This window comes from Cervus elaphus, chromosome 27 (assembly GCF_910594005.1).
Source record: "Cervus elaphus chromosome 27, mCerEla1.1, whole genome shotgun sequence".
Lineage (NCBI taxonomy): Eukaryota > Metazoa > Chordata > Mammalia > Artiodactyla > Cervidae > Cervus > Cervus elaphus.
This window is the reverse complement of record NC_057841.1, coordinates 28,619,560-28,643,541: the sequence shown is the minus strand read 5'-3', so window position 1 is coordinate 28,643,541 and position 23,982 is coordinate 28,619,560. Positions and strand designations below refer to the sequence as shown.

The 23,982-nt window shown below is 43.5% G+C and overlaps 1 protein-coding gene across 4 annotated transcripts in view; it reads right to left on the bottom strand.

Moving 5' to 3' along the window:
* GAREM1 (GRB2 associated regulator of MAPK1 subtype 1) overlaps positions 1-23,982 on the bottom strand; it is a 229,409-nt gene that overhangs the window by 5,660 nt on the left and 199,767 nt on the right. For all 4 annotated transcript variants that reach the window (XM_043888688.1, XM_043888689.1, XM_043888690.1 and 1 more), the window contains 2 exons: positions 22,058-23,230; positions 898-1,064 (listed from right to left, as the gene is read on the bottom strand). In XM_043888688.1, the coding sequence (XP_043744623.1) occupies positions 898-1,064; positions 22,058-23,230 (1,340 nt within the window). The remainder of the gene's footprint in view (positions 1-897; positions 1,065-22,057; positions 23,231-23,982) is intronic.

Below are 23,982 nucleotides of genomic sequence, written 5' to 3'. Positions count from 1 at the left end.
GATGACCTATCCATCCAGGAGTGCGAGGCTGAAAGAAAGGTTTCAAATACAGTGCTTACGCTTGCCTTGGTTTCTGCGCAGTTAACACCAGCACAAAGATTTAAGTGTCCAGAGAACGAAAAACACCTGCCAAGGATAGCTGCTGTAACCTGCCAGGAGCACATGTGATCCCTGCAGCTCTGGGGCGCTATCTTCAGAACAACCATAAAACCCGAGTGTGCTCAGAGGTGGGTGACCGAGGTGGGGTGGGGTGGGCAGTGGGTGGAACTGAGTCCGCCTCTTTGGGAGAAGAGAAGAGGTACATTCACAGCTGACCTCACGGTTTCACAGCCTGACCAAGAGAAGTGGATAGACCCAAATTTGTTTCTCTAGACACAAGAAACAGTTGAAAGTTACATAGAGATAGATATAATGTAATATAATGAAAGATTTCTAAAAAAAAAAAAAAAAAGTTCTCAGCCTGTGCCAACCATGGAATGAGCCACACTGCAGAAGCATTTGCTCAGGGCACCGGGAGGATGGAAATGGAAGACGGTCTGACAGGGATGGTCAGGAAGGGACCCCGGCTCTGGGTGGACATTCAGTGGAGGCAGCACCCCTGTGATTCCGCGTCTCCCTGGCAGTTGCTGTCTGCTGGGCTGAAGTCAGAGTGGAGAGCAGCATTGGCTAGGCTTATCACTGAACCCCGCAGACTCTGCAGTCTGCTTATACCACTGGCTCCTCCATCCGAGCTCAGAACCAACAGGGTCGATGCTCCTCCAGCAAAAATAAAAAGAGAAAAAACTACCTTTCCTATCAGCGCGGAGAGGGGCCGGCTCCCTGACACTGTCTGCAAGGACCGGGGGCCTTGGCTGCTGAGGGGCCCGTGGGGGAAGCGGGCGCTGGCATAGGACTTACATGTCGTGCAGCCCTGAAGAATAGTAGGACAAGGTGGGGCTGGGCGAGCGAGTCTGCGGCCGCGCCGGCTTGGCTGTGCGAGGAGGGACCGAGGGGCTGGTGGACTGAGGCTTTGCGCTGCGGGGCGGGACCGGCGGCGCGTTCAGGAGCCGGCACTCTTCCCGGACCTGGCGCAGAAGAGAACACGCGGGGTTAGCGACACGCGACCCGGAGGGGCCCGAGGCTGCTCTGACGCGACACCAGCTGCGATGGACGGAGCGGAGGGGAGACCGGAGCTGACAGGGGGCTGCCAGACGTGGGGCGATTTTGCAAGAAACCAGTTTGGCAAATGCTGCTGAAATGTAGCAAGGAGCGGGGAAGGACAGCCCAGCGAGGGCGCTGGTGATCCGTGGGGACGCAGAAAAGAGGAGCAGGAAGAAAGTAAGGGTGTAGAGAGATCACAAGCTTACTAGAGGATGCCATTCTCCTGGGGAGTGGTGTTTCTTCACTGTTCAAGCTGAATTCGACTTGATCCAAACCTTAGGGGCAGAGGTTTGGATCCATTCCTTGTCTAATGGAAAAGCTTCTCCACGGCTTCTCACGGGTAAATGTGCACCTCAATCCCCTGGGGATCTTGTTTCTTGCAGATTCTGACTCAGTAGCCAAGGGTGGGGCCTGAGGCTCTGCATTTTTCTAACAAGCTCCCCGGGTGATGCAAGCCGGGCTGGACCAGAGACCATATATACTGAGAAACAAGGCGGCAGATGGTGGAATGAGGCAGCTCTCCAAATCCCCAAAATAGTACTGTGTGTATGAGCTGACTCTGCCTCTCCCGCCCTCCTTCATCTTCCCACCAGAGAGGAGGTAGGTGACCCGTGCCAGCAGCAGCCTGCCTTCACCCGGCTTGTCTGAGATTCACAGTCGGCCTTGAGAACATGGTTCTTTATAATGAAGCAGATATTTTACGTACTTCTCTCTGTCGACAGCAGGGGGCAGTTTATACCTGATTCAGCTACTCTAGCCTTAACTCCATAGGGAAAAACTGAGCCAATTCTGACTCAAAAAAAAAAAAAAAAGAAAAGAAAAAGAAAAAGGCTTTGCCTGATTTTAGGCTGTGTTTCCACCTTTCTTTCCCCCACCCTTGCCTCGATTCCTCCATCTCAGGGGCCCTGGGGTAATGAAGACAATGAAATAACAGCTCCCATTACCTTTTGGTTGGGAGTTTGCTGAAGACTAAATGAGATGTGCTCCCGTTACATCACATTGTCTACCACCTACGCTGCACCCGGCCTCGAACTGGCTTCCAAGGCCTGATTCACTTGCAGTAGAAAACCAGCCATTAAGAACAGTTATGTGACCCCGGGTGACCCGGCAAATCTCAACTCTAAGCGAAATGGAAGCCATTAGGTCTCATCCTTTGGCATTTCTCCCTGGGTCTGCTCCCACACAGAGGACCCACCAGATAACAAGTTTTCATCTCAGAGGCTCTTTAGGCTGAAACAAAATATTCAGAGCAGCGGATTTTCTTCACCAGCTGCAGGCTTTCCCCTTTTGAGCTTTTCTTAAGAAGGTGGTGGTGGAGGAAATGAGGTTTGGATAGGGAGGAGAGAGGCCTGTAAGCTGGCCCAGGGGGCTCTTGCCCCACTTTGGGGTCTTCTGCAGAAGCTGAGATGCAACCAGGACACTGCAAAGCTCTGGCTGTCTGCTCCCCTCCCTGACTTTTGGAAGCATGGACTAATTACAAAAGAAGTAAAACAATGTTTCCGTTTTGCTAGCAAACTGCAAAGGAGCCAACTGTGTTTCTTTTCTTTCTTAAGGAATGTCTTTAGAGTCTAGGGTGGATGGGTGTAACTTCTATAGATGTGCCTGGTTCTGTTTATGCGAGAGTGACAAGAATCATGGAAAACGTGAGAGGATAAGGAGTCTTGTCAATTTTTTGATTTTAAAAAGTCACTTTTCAATAGGGGATTAGAGAGAAGTATGAGGGTTAAGGCTGAATCTGATTTAGAAACTTCTAAATTTTGGAATTAGTCGTTAAATACACTTAATTAGGGATCGCTGACCTAGATGTCAATGATGATATGCTAAGATGTCAATTACAATCTCATTTAAAAAATGTATTTATTTTTAATGGAAGGATATGACTTTACAATATTGTGTTGGTTTCTGCCATAGGATCACTGGCTGATCTAGGTCTTGGAACACAGAAAAGCAGCCACGTGTAGTTGAATTTGACCTCTGGGAAGCCCTCTCTTCTCTCATAACCCCAGGCACTCAAGGTCCCTGACAGCTGCTTCTGCCTCCTCCTTGCCTAACTGGGTAGTCAGTCCTAAGAGCTTCCCCATAGGTTGGGGGTGGAAAGAGTACTATTAATAAAAAGAGGTGTTTGTAGGTGACAGGGCCTGGTGAGGTAAGCTTGGCTGACTGAGAGCCTTTCCAGCTAAACTCCAAACAGCACTTGAAATATGGAAAGCTCCTGAGATGGCCACATGACTCTTGAAAGGAATTCAAGAACAAAGGGGTGTGTGTGTGTGTATGTGTGTGAATGAATGATAGAGCTGCTCACTCTTGGGATCTATCAGTGAGGAGATACTAACATAAGGCCAGGAAAAAGAGCTCTTCCCTTGTGATGAGAAGGCAGTGTCGTTAAGTCACTTCAGTCGTGTCCGACTCTTTGTGACCCTGTGGACTACAGCTTGCCAGGCTCCTCTGTCCATGGGATTCTCCGGGCAAGAATACTGGAGTGGGTTGAGAAGGCAGTTTGGGTGTAATCACATGACTTCAAGAGCTAGGCTTATCTGAAACCCATTTAGGAGACAAAGGTAGTTAAAAATAAAACAACACCTGACTTCAGAGGGACCCTGTCCTGGATGAGAACTGAGCCGTACAGGGTGGAGGCACAAATTCGTGCCTTGCCCAGCAGGTGTGGCAGGGCAGCCGTGGTGGGTGAGCCCTGCTCACAGCTGTGCAGACAGATGCGTCTCCACGTGTTACTTTCAACTTGTGGCTGCAGATGTGGGTGCTTGAAGGAAGTTGGACAGCAGTGTATTTTATGGGAAAAATTATATATGCTTTGGGGTTCCGAGGTTACACATCACAGGGTTTATGGTGCCATCTTACTTCCTAACTCTTACATCCTTTCAACAGAAATCATTCTACTTTCCTTTGGATTTAATTCATCATGGGACATTTGTATCCAAGAGAAAAGTAGCTGTGGCTTGAAATGTATTTCATCTGACAATCAAAGGTAATTTACAAGACCCGAGGGCCAATCACCCTATTTCCAGTTTTCTCTCATATTCCGTTTCATGCTGAAGTGCTACATTTTCAGCACATTCCTTCTAAAAGTCTCAGCATGTGGCTTTCATCATGTTACTTCCCATCTCCTGTGGCCCCTCTGACTATGGACAAAGTCCCGCTTCTCCTGCCTCCCACCGAGGCCTGCAGCAGTCCTTCTAGTGATTTCCTCCCATCTGATGCCATCTTTCTAGTATTTCCCCTGCTCTCCGCTGTGTGACAGGTCCCTCCAGTGGGGAAGGTTCCGTATCACCTAAACTTATTCCTTGTACTTTTCCTGTCTGTCTCTGCTTTAGTTCCAACTGCCCCCCACACCCCCGCCCTTGTCACTGCCTAAGGCCCAGCCCTGACCTTTACAGGTGCCGTTTGGGACCGTCACACACGCCATCAGCACGCGTCGCTGCTTCTGAACTCTGCACAGATGCTGTTTATATTTACTCACTCTCCATGTATATTCAAGGAGCCGGAAAGTGGACATGCTAGGGTCTGTGGTCATTGTTCTTACTGCTCTGTGGATGACAGAGTTTGGGGACTTGTCACCCCTGGCCCAAATATGTCACCTAGAATGCCAGGCAGAGGTTACTGGATGTCACCCGACAAACACAAGGCATTTTATTTTTAAACGTATACCATAAGAATGCCTTTTATATTTTTATGTGGAAACTTATTGATAAGTCATCTGGGCTACAAGTTAATTTTTGTGTGTGTGATTTCATATTGGTATCAATTTAGGGGAAAAAAGGTGTGTAGCAGACTTGGTCTCAGTGACCACCATCAACTCTGCCACCACTAACCTGGACGTGGTATTGGTGAAAATGACAGTTATTTCTGAACTGGGAAATGTTGTGGCTTCATTAGGGAAGCATGGGGGTGGAGAGGAGGGGAGAGGTATTTGGATGACCAAGAATAAACCCCCTAAGGCTGGAGCTAAGCAAGGAGATGGCCTTGAGTCTGAGGCAGGTACCATTACCTATCACAGGTTATGGGGGACTTCTGCCTCCTGGTGAGTGATCTCTGGTGATGAGCAACTTGAGTGCTCACAGCCAAGCTCCTGGCACCTGGTTATGATGGGGCCAATCCACAGCACGAATTCAGGGCGAGCAAGCTCCCACCCAAACCCAGAGCCTGGCTTTACCAGCAGTTCTCTGGTCTAAAGCCTTTCTTTCCAGCAGAACCCCCCACCCCCACCCTGCACAATCTTCTCATCCTTGCCCCTTTACAGGTCTTGTCCCTTTTCTACAGCAATGTTCAATGATCCAGTCTTATCAGAGATAAGATACCGCTGCCCGGAGTAAGATACTTCTCCCCAGTGTTCAAGGTGCAGACTGCCGACCCAGGGCTAATCAGAGAGCTGATTTATTGAGAGGATGAATAGCGAGCTCCGCCCTTTCTAGAACCTCACTTCTCTCTATGAGGCATCTGTTCAGCGAGGCATTGCCAAGTGACTGCCTGGAATGCACACAGTTCCCTAGTGGGGTTTGAAGGAAGCTGTGGGAGGGGTCCGTCCGGGGACTAACGAATGGCCAGACCGCAGGGACCATCTACCCCGCTGGCCCTGCAAGTCTGAAGAACATGCATCACTTCCCTTTTCCCTACAAACAACATGAATCCCACTTACGACTGACTTGCTCAGTTCCGTGAGGAGTGCCCACACAGGCTCACTGAGAGGGTGTGGAGTAGGGCTGACAGGAACGAGGCGCCCCGGGAATTAGCTGGGAGGGGGGTGATGGAGGCCAGCACACGACACAGATAGAAACAGGTTCCCTAACAGCAGAAGGTGGAACGCAGATCCGTGGGAGGATCATGGATGATTCAAGAGGCAGGGGAAGGACAAACTCATAGGAAATGAAGCTGAGGAAGGCTGGAGGCAGAAGGAGTCGTGAGTGTAGGAGACAGGCAGGAAAGCACCCCCAGAATGATGATTTGGTCTGGGGGCTCAGAAGGCGAGACAAATCCTGGTGCTGTTGATTCAGACAGACACTTGGGAAGAAGAACGGGCGCTGGGAGAAACCAAGGAGTTCAGGGTCGAAGAGAGTTTGAGCTCAGTGTTCTATTGATAGAATCTGAAGACGAGAAGAGGGCTGGACCGCTAAGAGGCGGCAGAGGAGGAGACCAAGGCGGAGAAACACAGGGCCCGCATCTCACTGCTCACGGCAGGGAACAGGCCCTGCTGGCGTCACAGAAGCGGACGGTGGGGAGGACAGCTCAGGAAGATGTGTGACAGTTAGCAGGTCACTGAGGATCTTAGCACATGAAGCTTCAGTTGAGTGAGAAGACCAGAAGCAGATTCCAGGGGAGTCAAAGCCGGAACAGGAGGCCAGGGAGGAGTTAGTGAGGACAGACCAGTCCTTCCAAGAAGGAAGGGGAGGAGCCATTAGGCAGGGATACTGGACTGAAGGAGGCGCGGCTTTTTTCTTGGAAGAAACTTGAAAATGTGCCTGAGTGGGTACATGCACGCACGTGACCTGGAGGTCGAGTGTACATTGACTCCAGGGACAGACAGAACACACTTCCCCACAGTGCTCTGCTTTCCCCGGGCCAGTACTGGCCACGTTAAACCAGAAAAATAATGGCAGCTTATTATCTAGGAGCGTCCCAGGTGGCGCTAGTGGTAAAGAACCTGCCTGCCACTGCAGGTAAGAGATGCAGGTTTGATCGCTGGGTCAGGAAGATCGCCTGGAAGAGGGTACAGCAATGCACTCCAATCTTCTTGCCTGGAGAATCCCATGGACAGAGGAACCTGGCGGGTTGTGGTACATAGGGTCGCAAAGAGTTGGACACGACCCAAGCAACTTAGCACACAAGCAGAGCAAAGATGGCCACACCCGGTAGAATAAGTGACTTCGGAAAGCTTTATGTAGCTATGTGAAGGTGGTTGACAAGATCAAAGCCCAATTCCAACCTGTGGTCAGAATCTCATGCATCACAGAGTGGGACTCTTTATTTTCAGAATACTCTCCAGAAAGTGTAACTTGGTTTCCTGACTCCTGGAATAGACATTTAAAGGATCCTATCTCCTCCTCACTCCTCATAGATGAAAGTCTGTTTAGCTGGTGGGGGGAACTGAGCCCTATCTGAAGGACCAATAATTTATGAAAAATGGAAAACAAGGTCTTCTCCCTAAATAGTCACATGTTAAAGACAATGCATGAGAATGTGTTACAAATACAAAGCGTGTTATAGCATGGTTGGAAACGGGTAAATGTCAATGTTTAGCAGACAAAAATTCAAACATTACATACAACTGGAGTATCTTATACACACAAAATACTTTCTTCTGTGACATTCTCTTTCTGACACTATCTAGGGATTAAAACAACACAACAAACAAAAGACACACAGCGTGCCTATGAAGCTACTCAGCAAAGGAATGGGGGCTTTTTTAGTCTGATGATGCTTCTTGGAAAGTCTTAGGTTCTCAGAACACTCTACTTGGCTTATGAAAGAAATGACACTTTCACACCCCATTCATTCACCAACTGGACCAATGAGACAGCCTAGGAAAATGGAATACTTACAACGACATGTTCCTTGATGAACTTTTTCTGGGGGAAAAAATTTCATAGCAGCGACTGTTGTTTAGTCGCTAAGTCATGTCCAACTCTTGCAACCCATTGACTGTAGCCTGCCAGGCTCCTCTGTCCATGGGATTCTCCAGGCAAGAATACTGGAGTGGGTTGCCATTTCCTTCTCCAGGGGATCTTCCCAACCCAGGGATCGAATCCGGGTCTCCTGTATTGGCAGGTGGATTCTTTACAACTGAGCCACCTGGGAAGCCCATAGCAGCAATTACTCAATTTCGAATACAAGCAGTGGATCTGAAAGCAACTGACAATAAGACTCCGTGAGTCCTTGTCTACAGTCTAAAATCCGGCATCCCATGCCTGTGGATGAAAACCTTGGTGCTCAAAGACCACAGCTTGGTCACCAGGGCTGCAGCCATCCTTAGGCAGACCCAGGATCATTGCTTTTATGCTGACAATAATTCTGAAAACAGACACTAGGTGAGCTTGATCTAAAACTGGACTCACCTTCACTGTGAGTTTTCTTCTCTTAAAAAGCTGACTCGGGGATCATGTCAGTGTTCCGAAGAAAGGAGTTTTGTAACCAAGCTTCCCTGAACTTTGTAACTTTGCCTTGACTGCATGCCCTCTGCCCTGTATTTTACATTTCTTCCCACACTCCCTCTCCCAGATAACACAATCATTACAGCCTTAAGAAATCTGATTTATAAAGAGGCTTTTATACAAAGAGTTCACAACCCTGTCACATACCCATCAGGGGTATTCTAGGCCAAACAGAAATTCAAGTTTTAGAATGACAATGTGGCCATCAATGAACGTCTCTTTGATGAATTACGCAAGGGTAGATATGATTTACAGTCGAAATCCCGATTCTCAGATGCATGCATTTCTTTTTCGCCATTGTGCATGTGGACGATAAGGACCAAAGGCAGGCATGGGTCTGCCATGGCCTCCAACCTCCAGGCCTGGGGCAAAGGAGTCAAGGCCGAGGGCACAGGAGGCCGCTGCTGGGAAACCAGAAGGGCCCGCAGCTCTGAAAAGAATACTTGTTTAAATTCCAGGGTGCTTCCCTGGACTCCGAAGAAAGATGATGCCATTGGGGCAGAGAATAAAGCCCTTCTCTGAGCAAGGAGTATAATGCATGATAGATACACTGAAATAGGATATAACCTTCCTATTAATGTGATTTTGTGCGAATGGTAAACCCAAGAGTGCAGATTTGAAACAAGGGCTAGCCCAGAGACTAAAAAGTGACTTTATTAACATTCTAATCATCGAGACTTTCAGTAGACACCGGAGAAAACAATTTCTTGGCCAAGAAGGTTTCATTTAAAAACAAATAACTTACATAAAACTGAAGGCAATTAGTTTCAAAATTACTAGAACACAGTAATAATTCAGTCGTTATTTCAACTAACAAATGCGAAACGCAGGTATGCCTTGCTTACCGAGTACTCCTCAAAGGTTGTAATTAAAATGAATTAAATGTCAGATGCCTTAGGAGACCTTGTTAATTAGTGGAATCCTGAGTGAATCCTTTTGTAGAGCAATTATTTTGAAAAGTAAATAGTCATTTCCAGATGAACCTGTTTAATATCTAAATTTGACTATGAATATGTCAGGTTTACTTAAGAAAAACTTCCCTTTAGTGCCTTCCTAAATTTTTTTTTAGCTTAATTTATATCACCTAACTTTTTTATTGGATTATGGATACACTGTATCTTTTATATATAGTAGTGTATGTATGTTATTTCCAAGCTCCTGATTTATCCCTCCCCACTTGCCTTCTCTAATATTAATATTCAACGGAAGGAGAAAGCCCAAAGACAAAATAAAAATTCAGAGTAGGAGCAATTATTTTTTTTTAAATTTATTTTGTTGAAGTATAGTTGATTTCCAATGTTGTGTTAATTTCTTCTGTGCTGAAAAGTGATTCAGTTATACATATGTGTACATACTCTTTTCCATTATGGTTTATCACAGGATATTGAATATAGTTCCCTGTGCTATACAGTAGACCTTGTTGTTTATTCTGTATATAATAGTTTGCATCTGCTAATCCCAAACTTCTAATCCATCCCTCCCCACCCCGCCCTCCCCCTTGGTAAACACAAGTCTGTTCCTGTGAGTCTGCTCCTATTTTGTAGATAAGTTCACTTATGTCATAGTTTAGATTCCACATATAATGGTATGCATTATTTGTTTTTCTCTTTCTGACTTAGTATGATCATATCTAGGTCCATCTGTGTTGCTACAAATGGCATTATTTCTTTTTTTTATGACTGAGTAGAACTCCATTATACATATGTACCACATCTTGTTTATCCATTCATCTGATGATTAACATTTAGGTTGTGTCTGTGAGTTGGTCATTGTAGATGTTGCTGCTATGAACACTGGGGAGAATGTATCTTTTTTAATTATAGCTTGTCTGGATATATGTCCAGGAGTGGGATTGATCATGCAATAACTATTTTTAATTGTTGAAGGAACCGCCATACTGTTCTCTATAGGGGCTGCACCAATTTACATTTCCACCTACAGTGTAGGAGGGTCCCCTTTTACCACACCCTCTCCAGCATTTGTGATTGGCCGATTTTTAAATGACGGTCATTCTGACTGGTATAAACTGACACCTCACTGTAGTTTTGATTTGCATCTCTGTAATAATTAATGATATTGAGCACATTTTCATATGCCTGTTGGCCATCTGTGTCTTCTTTGGAGAAAGTCTGCTTAGTTTTTCAGCCCATTTTTAAATTGGGTTATTTGCTTTTCTGTTCATAAGTTATATGAGCTGTTTGTATATTTAGAAAGTTAAGCCCCTCTCAGTTGCATTGTTTGCAGTATTTTCTCCAAGTCTGTAGGTTATCTTTTCATCTTATGGTTTCTCTTATTGTACAAAAGCTTGTAAGTTTGATTAGGTTCCACTTGTTTATTTCTGTTTTTATTTCTATTGTCTTGGGAGACTGACCTCAGGAAACATTGGTATGATTTATGTCAGAGAATATTTTGCCTATGTTCTCTTCTCTTAGTTTTATGGTGCCATGTTTTATATTTAAGTCTTGAAGTCATCTTGAGTTTATTTTTGTGTAAGGTGTGAGGATGTGTTCTAACTTCATTGGTTTACATGTGGCTGTTGACTTTCTCAGCACAATTTGTTGAAGAGATTGTCTTTTTTCCACTGTATGTTTTTGCCTCTTCTGTTGGAGACTGACGGTAGGTTTTGTGGATTTAATCTCTGGGCTCTCGGTAGGTTTTCTGGATTTAATCTCTGGGCTCTCTCTATTCTGTCCCATTGATCCATATGTCAGTTTTTGTGCCAGTACCATACTGTTTTAATTACTGTAGCTTTGTATGGGCTTCCCAGGTGGCTCAGTGGTAAAGAATTTGCCTGCCAATGCAAGAAATGTGGGTTTGATCCCTGGGTCAGGAAGATTCCCTGGAGAAGAAAATGGCAACCCACTTCAGTATTCTTTTCCTGGAAAATTCCATGGACAGGGGAGCCTGATGGGCTACAGTCCATGGAGTCACAAAAGAGTTGGATACAACTCCATAACTATACAACAACAAGCTTTTCTGTATTGCCTGAAGTCTGGGAGCGTTATGCCTTCAGCTATGTTCTTTTTCCTCAGGTTTACTTTGGCAATTCTGGGCCTTCTGTGATTCCAATAGGATTATTTGTTCTAGTTCTGTGGAAAATGTCATGAGTATTTCATAGGGATACTCATGACATGGGTAGATTGCTTTGGGTAGTATGGCCATTTTAACAACATTAATTCTTCCAATCCAAGAGCATGGGAGTATCCTTCTGTTTCTTTGAATCATCTTCAGTGTCCTTTATTAATGTTTTACAGTTCTCAGCATATAGGTCTTTCACTCCCTTGGTCACGTTTACTGCTAAGTATTTTATTTATTTATTTTTTTGATGCAATTAAAAGGGATTTTTTTTTTTTTTTACATTCCCTTTCTAATAGTTCATTGTTAAGTGTAAAGAAATGCAACAGATTTCCTAATATTCATCTTGTATCCTGCTACTTTGCTGAATTCATGTATCAATCTAGTAGTTTTTGTGTGGAGTCTTTAGGGTTTTCTATATATAGTATCATATCATCTGCATATAACGACAATTTTACCTCTTCTTTTCCAATTTGGGTATCTTTTATTTCTTTTTCCTGTTTGACTGCTGTAGCTAGGACTTCCAATACTATCTTGAATACAGTTTGCATCCTTGTCCTATTCCAGGATTTAGTGGGAAGGCTTTCAGCTTTTCACAGTTGAGTATTATATTGGATGTGGGAATGTGATAAATAACTTTTATCATATTGAAAAGTATCTTCCCTCTATACTCACTTTGGTAAGAGTTTTTATTGTGAATGGATGCTGAATTTTATTAAATGCTTTTTGTGCATCTATTGAGTCATCATGTGGGTTTTGTCTTTTGTTATGTGGTATATAATACTGATTAATTTGCATACATTGAACCATCCTTGTGACCCTGGGATGAATCCAACTTGGTTGTGGTGTTATGATCTTTTCTTGTGTTGTTGGATTCAGGGTTTGCTAATATTTTGTTGAGAATTTTTGCATATATATTCACCAGAGATAATGGCATGTAATTTTCTTTTCTGGTACTGTCTTTGTCTGGCTTTGGTATCAGAGTGATGGTGGCTTCATAGAATGTCTTTAGGAGGGTGCTTTCCACTTCAGTCTTCTGGGGGAGTTTGAGAAGGATCAGCATGAGTTCTCCTCTGTATGTTTGGTAGAAGTCACATGTGAAATCATCTGGTCCTGGACTTTTGTTTATAGGGAGTTTTTAAATTACAGATGTCATTTCACTTCTGGTGACTGGTCTGTTCCAATTATCTATTTCTTTTTGATCCAGTGTTGGTGGGCTGCCTGTTTCTAGAAACGTGTCCATTTCTTCTAGATTGTTGAATTTATTGGCATATAATTGTTCACAGTATTCTCTTATGGTTTCTTAGAATTTTTTTGGTATTGGTTATTTCTCCTTTTTCATTTCTTATTTTGTATATTTGGGTCCTTGCTCCTTTCTTCTTGGCGAGCCTGGCCAGAGGTTTGTCAAGTTTGTTTATTCCTCAATGAAGCAACTCTTTGTTTTGTTGATCTTTTTTCTATTTATAAAAAAAAAATCTTTATTTCCTCTCTGATCTTTATTATTCCCTCCCTTCCTTCTGCTCACTTTAGGTTTTGTTTGCTCTTTTTCTAATTCCTTTAGGTGGTAGGTTAGGTTGTTTGAAATTTTTCTTATGTTTTGAGAAAGGCACGTACCACTATGAATTTTATTCTAAGAACTGCTTTTGCTGTATCCCATAGATTTTGTTTGGTTTTGCTTTTATTGTCATTTATCTCAAGGTATTTTTTGATTTCCTATTTGATTTTGTTGTTGACTCACTGGTTTTTAGTAGCATGTTGATTCCACTGGTTTTTAGTAGCATGTTGATTCCATGTAATCAATTTTCTTATTTTTCTGTAGTTGATTTCTAGTTTCATGCTGTTATGGTCTGAGAAAAGGCTTAGATATTATGATCAGAAATAATTTCTATACTCTTTTAGTTTATTGAGGCTTGTTTTGTGGCCTAGTATGTGGTCAATCCTAGAAAGTGTTCCCTGTATACTATACTAAAAAAGAATGTGTAGTGTCTTTTTGGAAATAACGTCCTGAAATATCAATTAAATCTAACTGTTGTATCCTTTAGGATCTATGCTGCCTTACTGATTTTCTGTTTAGAAGATCTATTGATTGAGTGGGTGTTAAAGTCTCCTGTTATTGTATTCCCATCAGTTTCTCCCTTTATGTCCTTTGGTATTTGTCTATGTATTTGGATGCTCCTACATTGGGTGCAAATATTTTGATAAGTGTAATATACTCTTCTTGTACTGATTGCTTTATCATTATATAGTGTCCTTTAACTTTCTTTATGGCCTTTGTTTTAAAATCTATTTGGTCTGATACGAATAATGTGATCCCCATTTTCATTTCCATTTGCATAAGATATCTTATTCCACCCCCTCATCTTCAGTATATGTGTGTCCTTGGCCTTAAAGTGGGTCTCTTGTAAGGAACATTTGTAGGCTCTTGTTTCATATATTTTACTCCAGTCTATCACTCCCTTGCTGCCATCCATAGTCATCTTTCTTTTTGGCGTCTTGGTTGCTGCACACAGGCTTTCTCTAGTTGTGGTGTGCCGGCTACTCATTGCAGTGGTTTCTCTTGTTGCAGAGCACAGGCTCCAGGCGCATGGGTTTCAGTAGTTGCAGTGCATGGGCTCAGTAGTTGTGGGATCCTCCTAGACCAGGCATCAAACCAATGTCCTTTGCATTGAAAGGTGGATTCCCAACCACTGGACCACCAGAGAAGCCCTCCCTTGTCTTCTAATTGCAGCATTTAATCCAGTGACATTTAAAATAATTATTGATAGATATGTATCTATTGCCACTTAAAACCTTATTTTCCAGTTGATATTTGTATTTTTTTTTTCTTTTTGTAGTTTATGATTTCCCTTTACATTACGCTTGTGTTCTCTCCTTTTGGGTTTTTGTAAATCTACTGAATGTTTCCATTTGTTGCTATTTTGTTTTTCAAGTAGTTTAACCCCTTCCTACATCAACTTCCTTTAGACTGGTAGTCATGTACCTCAAACACATTCTAAAAATATTTACATTTTATTTCTCTCCTCCCCCCACATTTTATGATTTTGATGTCCTCTTTAACATCTTCATGTTTATCCTTTTGCTATTCATTGTGGTTGTCATTGCTTTCACAAAAACTTTCTGATCTTTAAAAAAATCTGTGTACTGGCTTATTTAAGTGATTTACTTTTCCAATTGTGATTTCCTCTTTCCTATATATTCTTGCCTCTTTTCTATTTAGAGAAGACCATTCATTATATCTTTTAGGATAGATTTAGTATTGCTATATTCTTTTAGTTTTTGTTCTGCTGAGAAATTCTTTGTCTTCTAAATGATAATTTTACAGGGTAGAGTATCCTAGGTTGCGTATTTCCCTCATGTTGCTATCTCCTCTGGCCTGCAAATGTAGAGAAATCGGCTGATAAACTAATGGGGGTTCCCTTGTAATTAAATCTTTGTTTCTCTGTTACTGCCTATTCAGAATCCTCTTTTTAATTTTTGCCATTTCTATTATATCTTGGTGTAGGTCTGTTTGGGTTCATCTTATTTGGGACCCTTTATGCCTCCTATACCTGGATATCTGTTCCTTCTTTAGGTTTGAGAAGTTTTCTCAAACTTTCTCCAAATAAATTTTTCCATAATTTCTCCAAATAAAATTTCAATCCCCCTTTCTCTTTTTCCTCCTTTTGGGATCTCTATTATACATAGATTGGCATGCTTTATATTTTCCCATAGGTTTCTTACTTTGCTTTCATTTAAAATTTTTCATTTGGCTTCTTCTGAGTGGGCGATTTCCATTATTCTATATTCCAGAATATTTATTCATTCTTCATTATGCAATCTACTATTCATTGCCTTTAGCTGAGGTTTCACCTCAGCAAATGAGTTTTCTAATTTTTTTTCACTCCTCTTTAAAGCTTTATAGCTTTACCGTAATCTGAATTCCAATTGATAACTCTTCTTAATTTCTTCAGTATTTTCACGATCTCCTTTTAACTTGGTGTCTATGAGACTGAAGAGTTTCACTGTTGGTTCTTTCAGGGGGAATTCTACTGATCTTTTAATTGGGAGTGTTTCCTCTGTTTCTTCATTTTTACTTATATTTCTCTTACTCTATGAATTTAAGAGAAATAATTATCTACCATGGGCGTGGAGGGCTATTTGTGTGTGGGAACATCCTTGTGTAACCTGTGTAGGGTTGATATTTTTGGTGCAAGGGCTGTTTTTAGCATGCATGCCTGTTGCCTCTTTGCTCAGTGTTGCTGGCAGTAGAGTAGAACCGATTCTTCCAGCTCAACTCCTGAAAACCCCTTCTCTCAGCTTTCAAACAATGTATTTTATGATCGCCCTTAGTTTAGGCAGCTGTGTAGGGCACTCATTCTGTAGGATGGCCACATTCTGCTGTGACATCTGGCAGCACCGTGACCTAGCCCTACCCATGCCTAATGGAATCAGCCAAGGCAACTTCTCAGCTTTAGTATTTCTAGAGAGGTTTTCCTAGGAATTTGAGTTTCTTGCTGTGCATCTGTAGCCTTGGAACCACGTGTGGCGTTTTTATAGATACTCTCTAGTTCTACAAAGTCCCCAGGTCTCCCATGAAAGGATTACATATTATTGGGGTCCATAGGTGGCCGAACATTTCTGTAGTTCTTGGTTTATGACGATTACAATTTTGGCTCCACAGCTAGTTAACTGTAACATATAGCTTATCAAGTAGACATTTTAAAACTCAGATGAAAAGAAGGTTTTGTTACTTTTAAACCCAGTAAGGTTCCTGGGATATCTTAAAAAACTAGGAAAATGAAACTCACAGGCACTTTGGGAAGGCAGGTATGACTGTCCCCTGTCCGGGTGCCAGGAGTCTCTGCTGGCCTGGCTGTGGAGGTAGATGTCCTTGTCCCCATCAGTTTCCATGACTCTCTGGGGAGCCTTTATACCTTAGGTAAGGAAGGACAGAGGAAATAACCTCCAAAAACTTATTTTCTAGCTGACCCTAAAAAAAAGAATCCATCTCCTATCGAGGTATTGCTACTACTTACTTAATGCTTACCACGTGCCAGGGAATACTGCCAAGTACTTTGCACAATACAATAATGCAAGGAAGATGTTATTATTAAGTCTTGCAGGAACTGACTCAAGAAGTGAAATATTTTGCCCAAGCTATGAAACTGCTAAGGGGCAGGGGGAGGATGAAAAGCCACGTGTGCTCTTAGATGCGATGCTCTGTGCCTCTATCTATCTATCACATAGTGTGGCAGATCACTCCTCTCTGCTTCTGGTGAAATTCCTCTGAGAGGGGAAATGAAGACTCAGGGTCGTAGGGGTCTCCTTCCACCTTCTCATCAGGTGCTCAGCCTGTCTGAAACAGATTCAGATGCTCCAAATCACCTCTGTGTAGCCAGTCAGTCTTTTTAAGCACCTACTGAACTCAGTCCAGTGTGGAATCTGGATTAAATTCATCCTTTCTGTCTTATTTTCCTCAAGCATCAGTAACACAGTGTGCTCCATTACAGGAACTTTATTTAAAATGAATGAAAATCTTATAACTGTGGATGTATGCTACCAATCCATCTTATGACTCAATCCCCACATCCTGCTTCTCAAATGTCAAGGGGGCCATTCCAAAGGTTAACAAATTCTCCATCCATACTGCAGTAAAACTTGCTTTAAACAAGTGGTTTATAACCTAGAGCTCCTTTTAGGATATTCCTTTCATGAATCTTAGGAATCACTGTAATGTTAACATCCAACCAAGAGTGAATGCATTTTTTTCCCCCCTATTACTAAAGACAGGAAGAGGATATTAATTAATCCCTGGGTTCTGGGGTCCTCAGGTTTGATACTATTGCACAGGTAGCTATAGACAAGTTGTGATCCTGTAGTTCTGATACTGATTTGTGATTCATCACATAAACCAGAATAGTCTGAAAGTCAAACATTCTATTTCTTGAATTTCAAGCAGTGTCAAGCTTTCTCATCACTGCTCTCCAAAATGGCATCTTCCAAAGAGGTTTAAAAAAAGACAGCTCTTGAAGACTGTCACTTATAGAGTGTATCTGGGTAAATATATTAGACATTATCAGCCAACAGCCAGAAAATTAAAATTATGGAATGAGGGCCACAATGTCATGAAATAAGAGGATGTGTTTAGAACATAGGAACCAACTAAGGATAACCCACTTAAGTGGAACTGTCAGGTCAATCTGATTTGAGGGCACTTGGCACAGTTTTACAGAGAAGGCAATGGCACCCCACTCCAGTACTCTTGCCTGGAAAATCCCATGGATGGAGGAGCCTGGTAGGCTGCAGTCCATGGGGTCGCTAAGAGTCGGACACGACTGAGCGACTTCCCTTTCCCTTTTCACTTTTATGCATTGGAGAAGGAAATGGCAACCCACTCCAGTGTTCTTACCTGGAGAATCCCAGGTACAGGGGAGCCTGGTGGGCTGCCGTCTATGGGGTCGCACAGAGTCAGACACGATGAAGTGACTTAACACCAGCAGCTAAGCAGGCACAATTTTAAGAAATGAGAATGTCAGCCCTCAGCAAGCTGGGCAAGTCCCCAGCTTGGGCTTGTCTGCAGCAATTTTAAAGCACAGAAGTGGCCGCATCTCTTCTGTGCCTGGAACCAGGAGCTATTTACTCCTCCCTTGGATGTTCCAGTTAGGGAGGGGAAAAGATTTTTATTCCTGGGAAAGAGAAGCAGCAGGTTTTTGTGCTTAAAGAAGAAAACCTTTGTATTCAACAATCATTACAAAGATACAGGGGTCTCTAACCCACAGGCCATGGACCACTTAAAGAGAAAAACCTTTGTATTTGATGATCATTACAAAGATACAGGCCAGAGCAGGAATCGGGCTGTACAGGAGGGGAGCGGTGAGTGAAACAGAAACCACCCCCTGACTAACCCTGGTCTGTGGAAAAATTGTCCTCCATGAAATCCAGTCCCTGGTATCAAAAAGGTTGGGAACTGCTGGACTAGAGCATAATTCTAAGTAGCCACATCAAGTACAAAGTACATTAACAGGGTTAAACTGATTACCCCTCCACTGAGGATTTTCTGTTTGGCCCCACAACCTAGTTTCCCATTCCAGAATATGGGCAGGAAAATGGTCAAAAAATTAACTTGGATGATGATGGAACTGCAGCTCACTGTTGGAAACACAGCAAGTGTTACTGTTGAAGGAGAAAATTTTTTTCAGAATTTTTTTACAGAAACAAAGACCATCAAAATGTGGAGAAATAGTGCAGATATTTGCTGTAACTCAGGGGGCTTCCCTGGGGGCTCCATTGGTAAAAAGTCTACCTGCAATGCAAGAGACTTGGGTTGGGAAAATCTCCTGGAGAAGGAAATGGCAACACACTCCAGTATTTTTGCCTGGGGAATTCCATGGACCGAGAAGCCTGGTGGGTTATAGTCCATGGGGTCAAAAGAGTTGGACGTGCTTAGGGACTAAACAACAACAAAGGCCCCTGAAGCAGGTGGTGAAGAAAAAGAAACGGCAAGGCTGACACTCCCTGCAGGGAGCCACTGTCCCTGTAGATCTTAGTAAGACCAGGCCACGGACTGTTGCCAAGAGGTCACTCACCAGTTGCCAGCTTTGTTTCTTTTTATAAGGAGGATATGCCTTCTTTGACTCTGTTCTGCTACTCCAGTATCTTCTGTTCCTGAAGACCTGATGGGATTTGTCACTTTCCCAGATAACGCCTTACTTGAAAATGGCCTCACGGGAAAGCTTATTACCATCTTTAGTTATTAGAAGGATAGCTGTGAGACACGTGGCCCATCTCTCTCTCTGGACACACCCCACTGTCACTATCCAAAGGAGTTTTATTTAATTCTGTGGGAGCACTTGAATTTATGCCCCATTAAAGTTCTCTTTTAAAAACTACAAGTTGAAGCCACATCTAACAGTCATGACATTCTCTGGATCCCACGCACATCCTAAAACTGGAAAACCTGTTTCATGGCCACAGAACCAATAAAATATATGACTTCATTCGAAATGCATGATTCTTAAAAAAGGAAAATAAAGTAATTTCTGGTGTTTATAAAACGTCTTTATGATTGGAGCATTCTATATAAACACTGAATATGCTCTAAGAAGGTTCTCTTATGTCGTAAGAAATTACAGGTTAGACTGGAGTCCCAAACCTTTCATTCTGCTGTGAGATTTGCTTTCAGTTTCAAATTTAACTCGACATTTTTCTTTTAGGACCAAGGTCAAGATAGGGCCTCTTAATATTTATGCTCTTACTCATCTTCCATTAGCCACAGTGAAAACAAGCATCGCCAGTTTCCTACCTCAAGACTTGGTTACATAAATAACTGGGTGTGACCATACTGGATGAGTCAACCAGTCAGTCAACAAACAGGACTCCCATTATGTGCCAGGTGGGAGCAGAGTTCTACAGGAAAAGTTCATGTGATCACGTTCCCGTTGAAGAGAAGGACTCTAAGCTTCAAGCAACATCAAATATACAGCTAGGCTGAGACAGTCCTGTAACTTCCTGAAGTACTTGCTCAGAGTACTTTACCTCTTACTTACCTCCCCTTACCTCTGACCTGTTTTGAAGAATACCATCCGACATGAATAAAAGAACCAAGGACTCTGACTCCACCAAGAATTCCCCCAAATATTCCACACCCTCTTCCGGGTACAGGGATCTCTGGGCTTCTGCCTTAGTATGTGCGTGCTAGTCAAGTCCGACTCTTGAGACCCCATGGACTGTAGCCTTCCAGGGTCCCCTGTCCACGGAATTTTCCAGGCAAGAGTACTGGAGTGGGTTGCCATTTCCTTCTCCAGGGGATCTTCCCCTTGATCAGGAAGGGATTCTGATTCACGTGTACACCCTCAGCTCATCTGAAATCCCGTGATCCCTATGAAGGCTTCTCCTGCCCAATCAGAAATTTTTCTTCTCTGAACTCTCCTCTACATGACCTGTGTATACCTCCCACATTTTAACCTCCATAGTCGTCCTCTCTTTTCATTTGTTACCTTCCCTACAAAAGGGGAAGCTACTGGAGTCCAAAATCATTATTTCTGGGGTTACTGATGGTGATTCTTCCAGCATGTGTAGCATGGGACCCAGTAACTCCATGGTTTGAAGCAAAGATTTACACAGCCCGTTCATGCCAGAGGGGTGCCATGAGGCCACCTGGTGGGAGCAGAGTGGACAGGACTATGGGGAGAACCCCAGCCCTCCGATCTGATGGGTTTTGACTGTAATTCTTCTATTTATTGTGGTTCATATAAGTTTTCCTTTAAAAAAGAAGGATTCTGCTAGAGATAGAAAAAAAGGAAACCACTGCCATAGATACTATCAAATAAATGAACAGAATTATATCTGATGACTCGAGCACTTTTCCCCTTCAGATATAATGAAATCCATGATAAAAAAAGTGAGGCAAGAAGGTTCAGAGTGCCCGTCAATCAAAGAACATGGTCAAAACAGAGGCCCTTTCTCCTATCCTATATGATCTTTTTCCATTACAATTTGACAGATGCCTCCTCAAGCTTTGAGTGAGCTGTGTTTGAGGTGGTGAACAAAACCACGTTGGCCTCTGGGTCTGTGTATGTGCGTGTGTGAGCACACACACCTGTGACACTCTGATCTCAATGCGTGTGGGTGAGTACACCCATGACGCTCTGATTTCAATGAGCGTGCATGAGCACACCCATGATGCTCTGATTTCAATGAGCGTGCGTGAGCACACCCATGATGCTCTGATCGCAATACATGTGTGTGAGCACACCCATAGCACTCTGATCTCAATGCATGTGGGTGAGCACACCCATGACACTCTGATCTCAATATGTGTGTGTGAGCACACCCATGGCACTCTGATCTCAATGAGTGTGTGAGCACACCCATGATGCTTTGCTCTCAATGTGTGTGCGTGAGCACATCCATGACACTCTAATCTCAATGTAACTTCGAAGAGAGAGTTACAAATGATGCTGACAGATGTCTCTTGATCCTCCTCCCCCACCAAATAAATCTATTCCTTCAGTCTAAGTGGTGCTAATATCCACTCTGCTGCTCAGGCTACACATCTCAGAGTGTCTCCTGATTTCTCTCCTTCACTACCCACGCCCAATTTATCAGTAATACTGCTAGTTGCATCTCTGAAATGTTCCCAAGCAGCTCATTTTTCCCTGCCATCTGCTGCTACCGATGGCTGGAGCTCAGGGCATCATCATTCCATACCTGTTACCAAGTTCATACCTTTTCTCTGCTCAGCCTTCTGCTTTTTCCTCCCTATTTTCTGTTCTCTAGGCAGCATATTTACACTTCTCCTAATAAAACTCTCTTAAAAGAGTTTCTCAGGAAGATCCCCTGGAGGAGGAAATGGCAACCCACTCCAGTATTCTTGCCTGGGAAATACCATGGACAGAGAAGCCTGGTGGGCTATACAGTCCATGGGGTCGCAAAGAGTCAGACATGATTGAGCAACTAACACACACACATACACACATGTTTCTCATCAAACATAAAGTTAAACTCTTAACTCCCAACTGGTTAAAAAAAAAAAAAAAAGAACACCAAGTATTTCTATTTCACTCCAAATTCAGCAAATTGCTCATTCTCATCACCTTGCATTGGGGAGTTTTCCTTTCTTTAAGAAAGAAAGTAAATTAGCAGAGGACTGAGCAAAGAGACAGAAGAATTGGCCCATCACCCCCAAAACAGAAAGGACTTACGGCTTCAGATTTGGGAGGCACTGGAGGCGGAGGTAGGGTGATCTCTGCAGACTTCACTGCTGCACCCAGCGCTCCGGGCACAGGAAGGGGAGCGGTTGCACACTTGGACCGGACAGAACCTCGAAACTGGTCACATCTGCTCTTCTCACTCAGAGAGCGAGTGAGAGGCTGATGGCTGGGCTTGCCTTCCTCCAGCCACAGCTCTTCATAAGGAAGTTCCGACTTCCCTGCCATGCCTGCAGATTCCTCACCAGCTTCTGGGAAAAGGTAGTCGCTCCCGCTGTCCCCCGAGTCCTGATAGGGTAGGATGTCGTGAGGAAAGGGGGCCCACTCTCCCCCCAGGTCCCTGCAGCCGTGGAGGTTCACCTCGCTGTTGCCATGGAGATTGTTGCCATACACACAGACCGAGAGCCGGTGGAAGGACTGGGTGAGCTCATCGCGAGCGTAGCTAAGGGAACTGGGCACGTGGTTGTGGCCGGCGCACCGGCCCTTCTTGGGGCTCTTACAGTCCTCGTTCCAGTCGGTTTTCACGTCGCGGACCGCCCGTGAATACTCATCGATGTCGAACTGCTCTTGGCAGATCCCCAGCCAGTGATGGACCAGGGTTTCGGGCCATCCCTCTCCCTTGACCAGGTGCTCCGGGAGGCTGAACTTCGGGACGCTCAGGTGCAGAGGGAAGTGCATCGGGAGAACCTTGTTGTTCCGCAGCACACAGCAGACCACCACGGTCTTGGTCTGGATGTTCACAAACTTGTAGCGGTGCCCCTCGCGGATGAAGTGCAGGTCGTACGGGTTCCTGGGCGGCGGGCTGGGCACGGTCACGTTCACGGGCAGCCTGGTTTTCTCCACGATGTTGCGGATGGTATGCTCGCCCTCCTGCATTTGAAGCTCCAGGGGGCTGCGGGTGCTAAACCTGCCCTTGCACTGGAACGGGAGGCTGATGCTCTCGTTGGTCCGGTGATTCATGCAAATGAGGCAGGGCATTTTGCCTTTTCCCAGCTTGCTGATAGAATTGAGTTTCCCAATCTTTTTGAAGATGGTGTTGAGTCGTGACTTCTCCTTGAAAGTCTTTGCATAAAGGATTTCTGCCTGGCCCATTAGAGTGAGTTCATCCCCCGTACACAGGGTGATGTTGTAAACTTCGGTGTCTTCATTGCATTCACCCGAAGCAACCTACGATAGGATAAATCAAATTTCAGGGTTGTTTTCTTTAGTTTATTCGCATGGAGAAGTAGAAAACTTAAGATATTAAGACATAGATGTGCATGCACAAAGGAAAATGCTGTTTTAATACTAAATTTAGACACTCCATTTCTCCTATAACATTTATGTGGTTAACAATAGGATGATGTTAGTTTAGACTTTTAAAAACACCTTTTTTTTTTTTCCCCCTGAAGAACAAGGTACCTTGTATTCCTTAGTAAAATTTTGGGAAATACAGAAGAAAAATATAAGAAGAAAATAACACCCATGAGTCTGATGACTATGGTTAATGGTTTGATAAACATCCTTCTAGTTTTTTTTCCTATGTATTCTACCATGCAGATAATTATTTTGGGAGTTTAATTTTATCATTGTATCTTTTTCAATTATACAAACACTTCCATAAATACTAATGTAGAAAATACCTTTTGAACTACTAAAATTCTACTAATTTTTTACCTTTAAAGTTTTGCTAATTTTATTAAATTTTCTAAAGTTGGGACAAAGGATTTAAGAAATGTCTCAGTTCTCCTATTCTTTTATTATACAAACTACTCACATTCATCAGAAGAATTATTAGAAAATACAGATACAAAAATGAGCAAAGTCTATACGACCTAACCAGTCACTAAAGATAACCTGCTAACAATTTTATAAAAATGGAAAGAAAAGACAAGATGGCAGAGTAGAAGGATGTGAGTGCAACTTCTTATGAAAACACC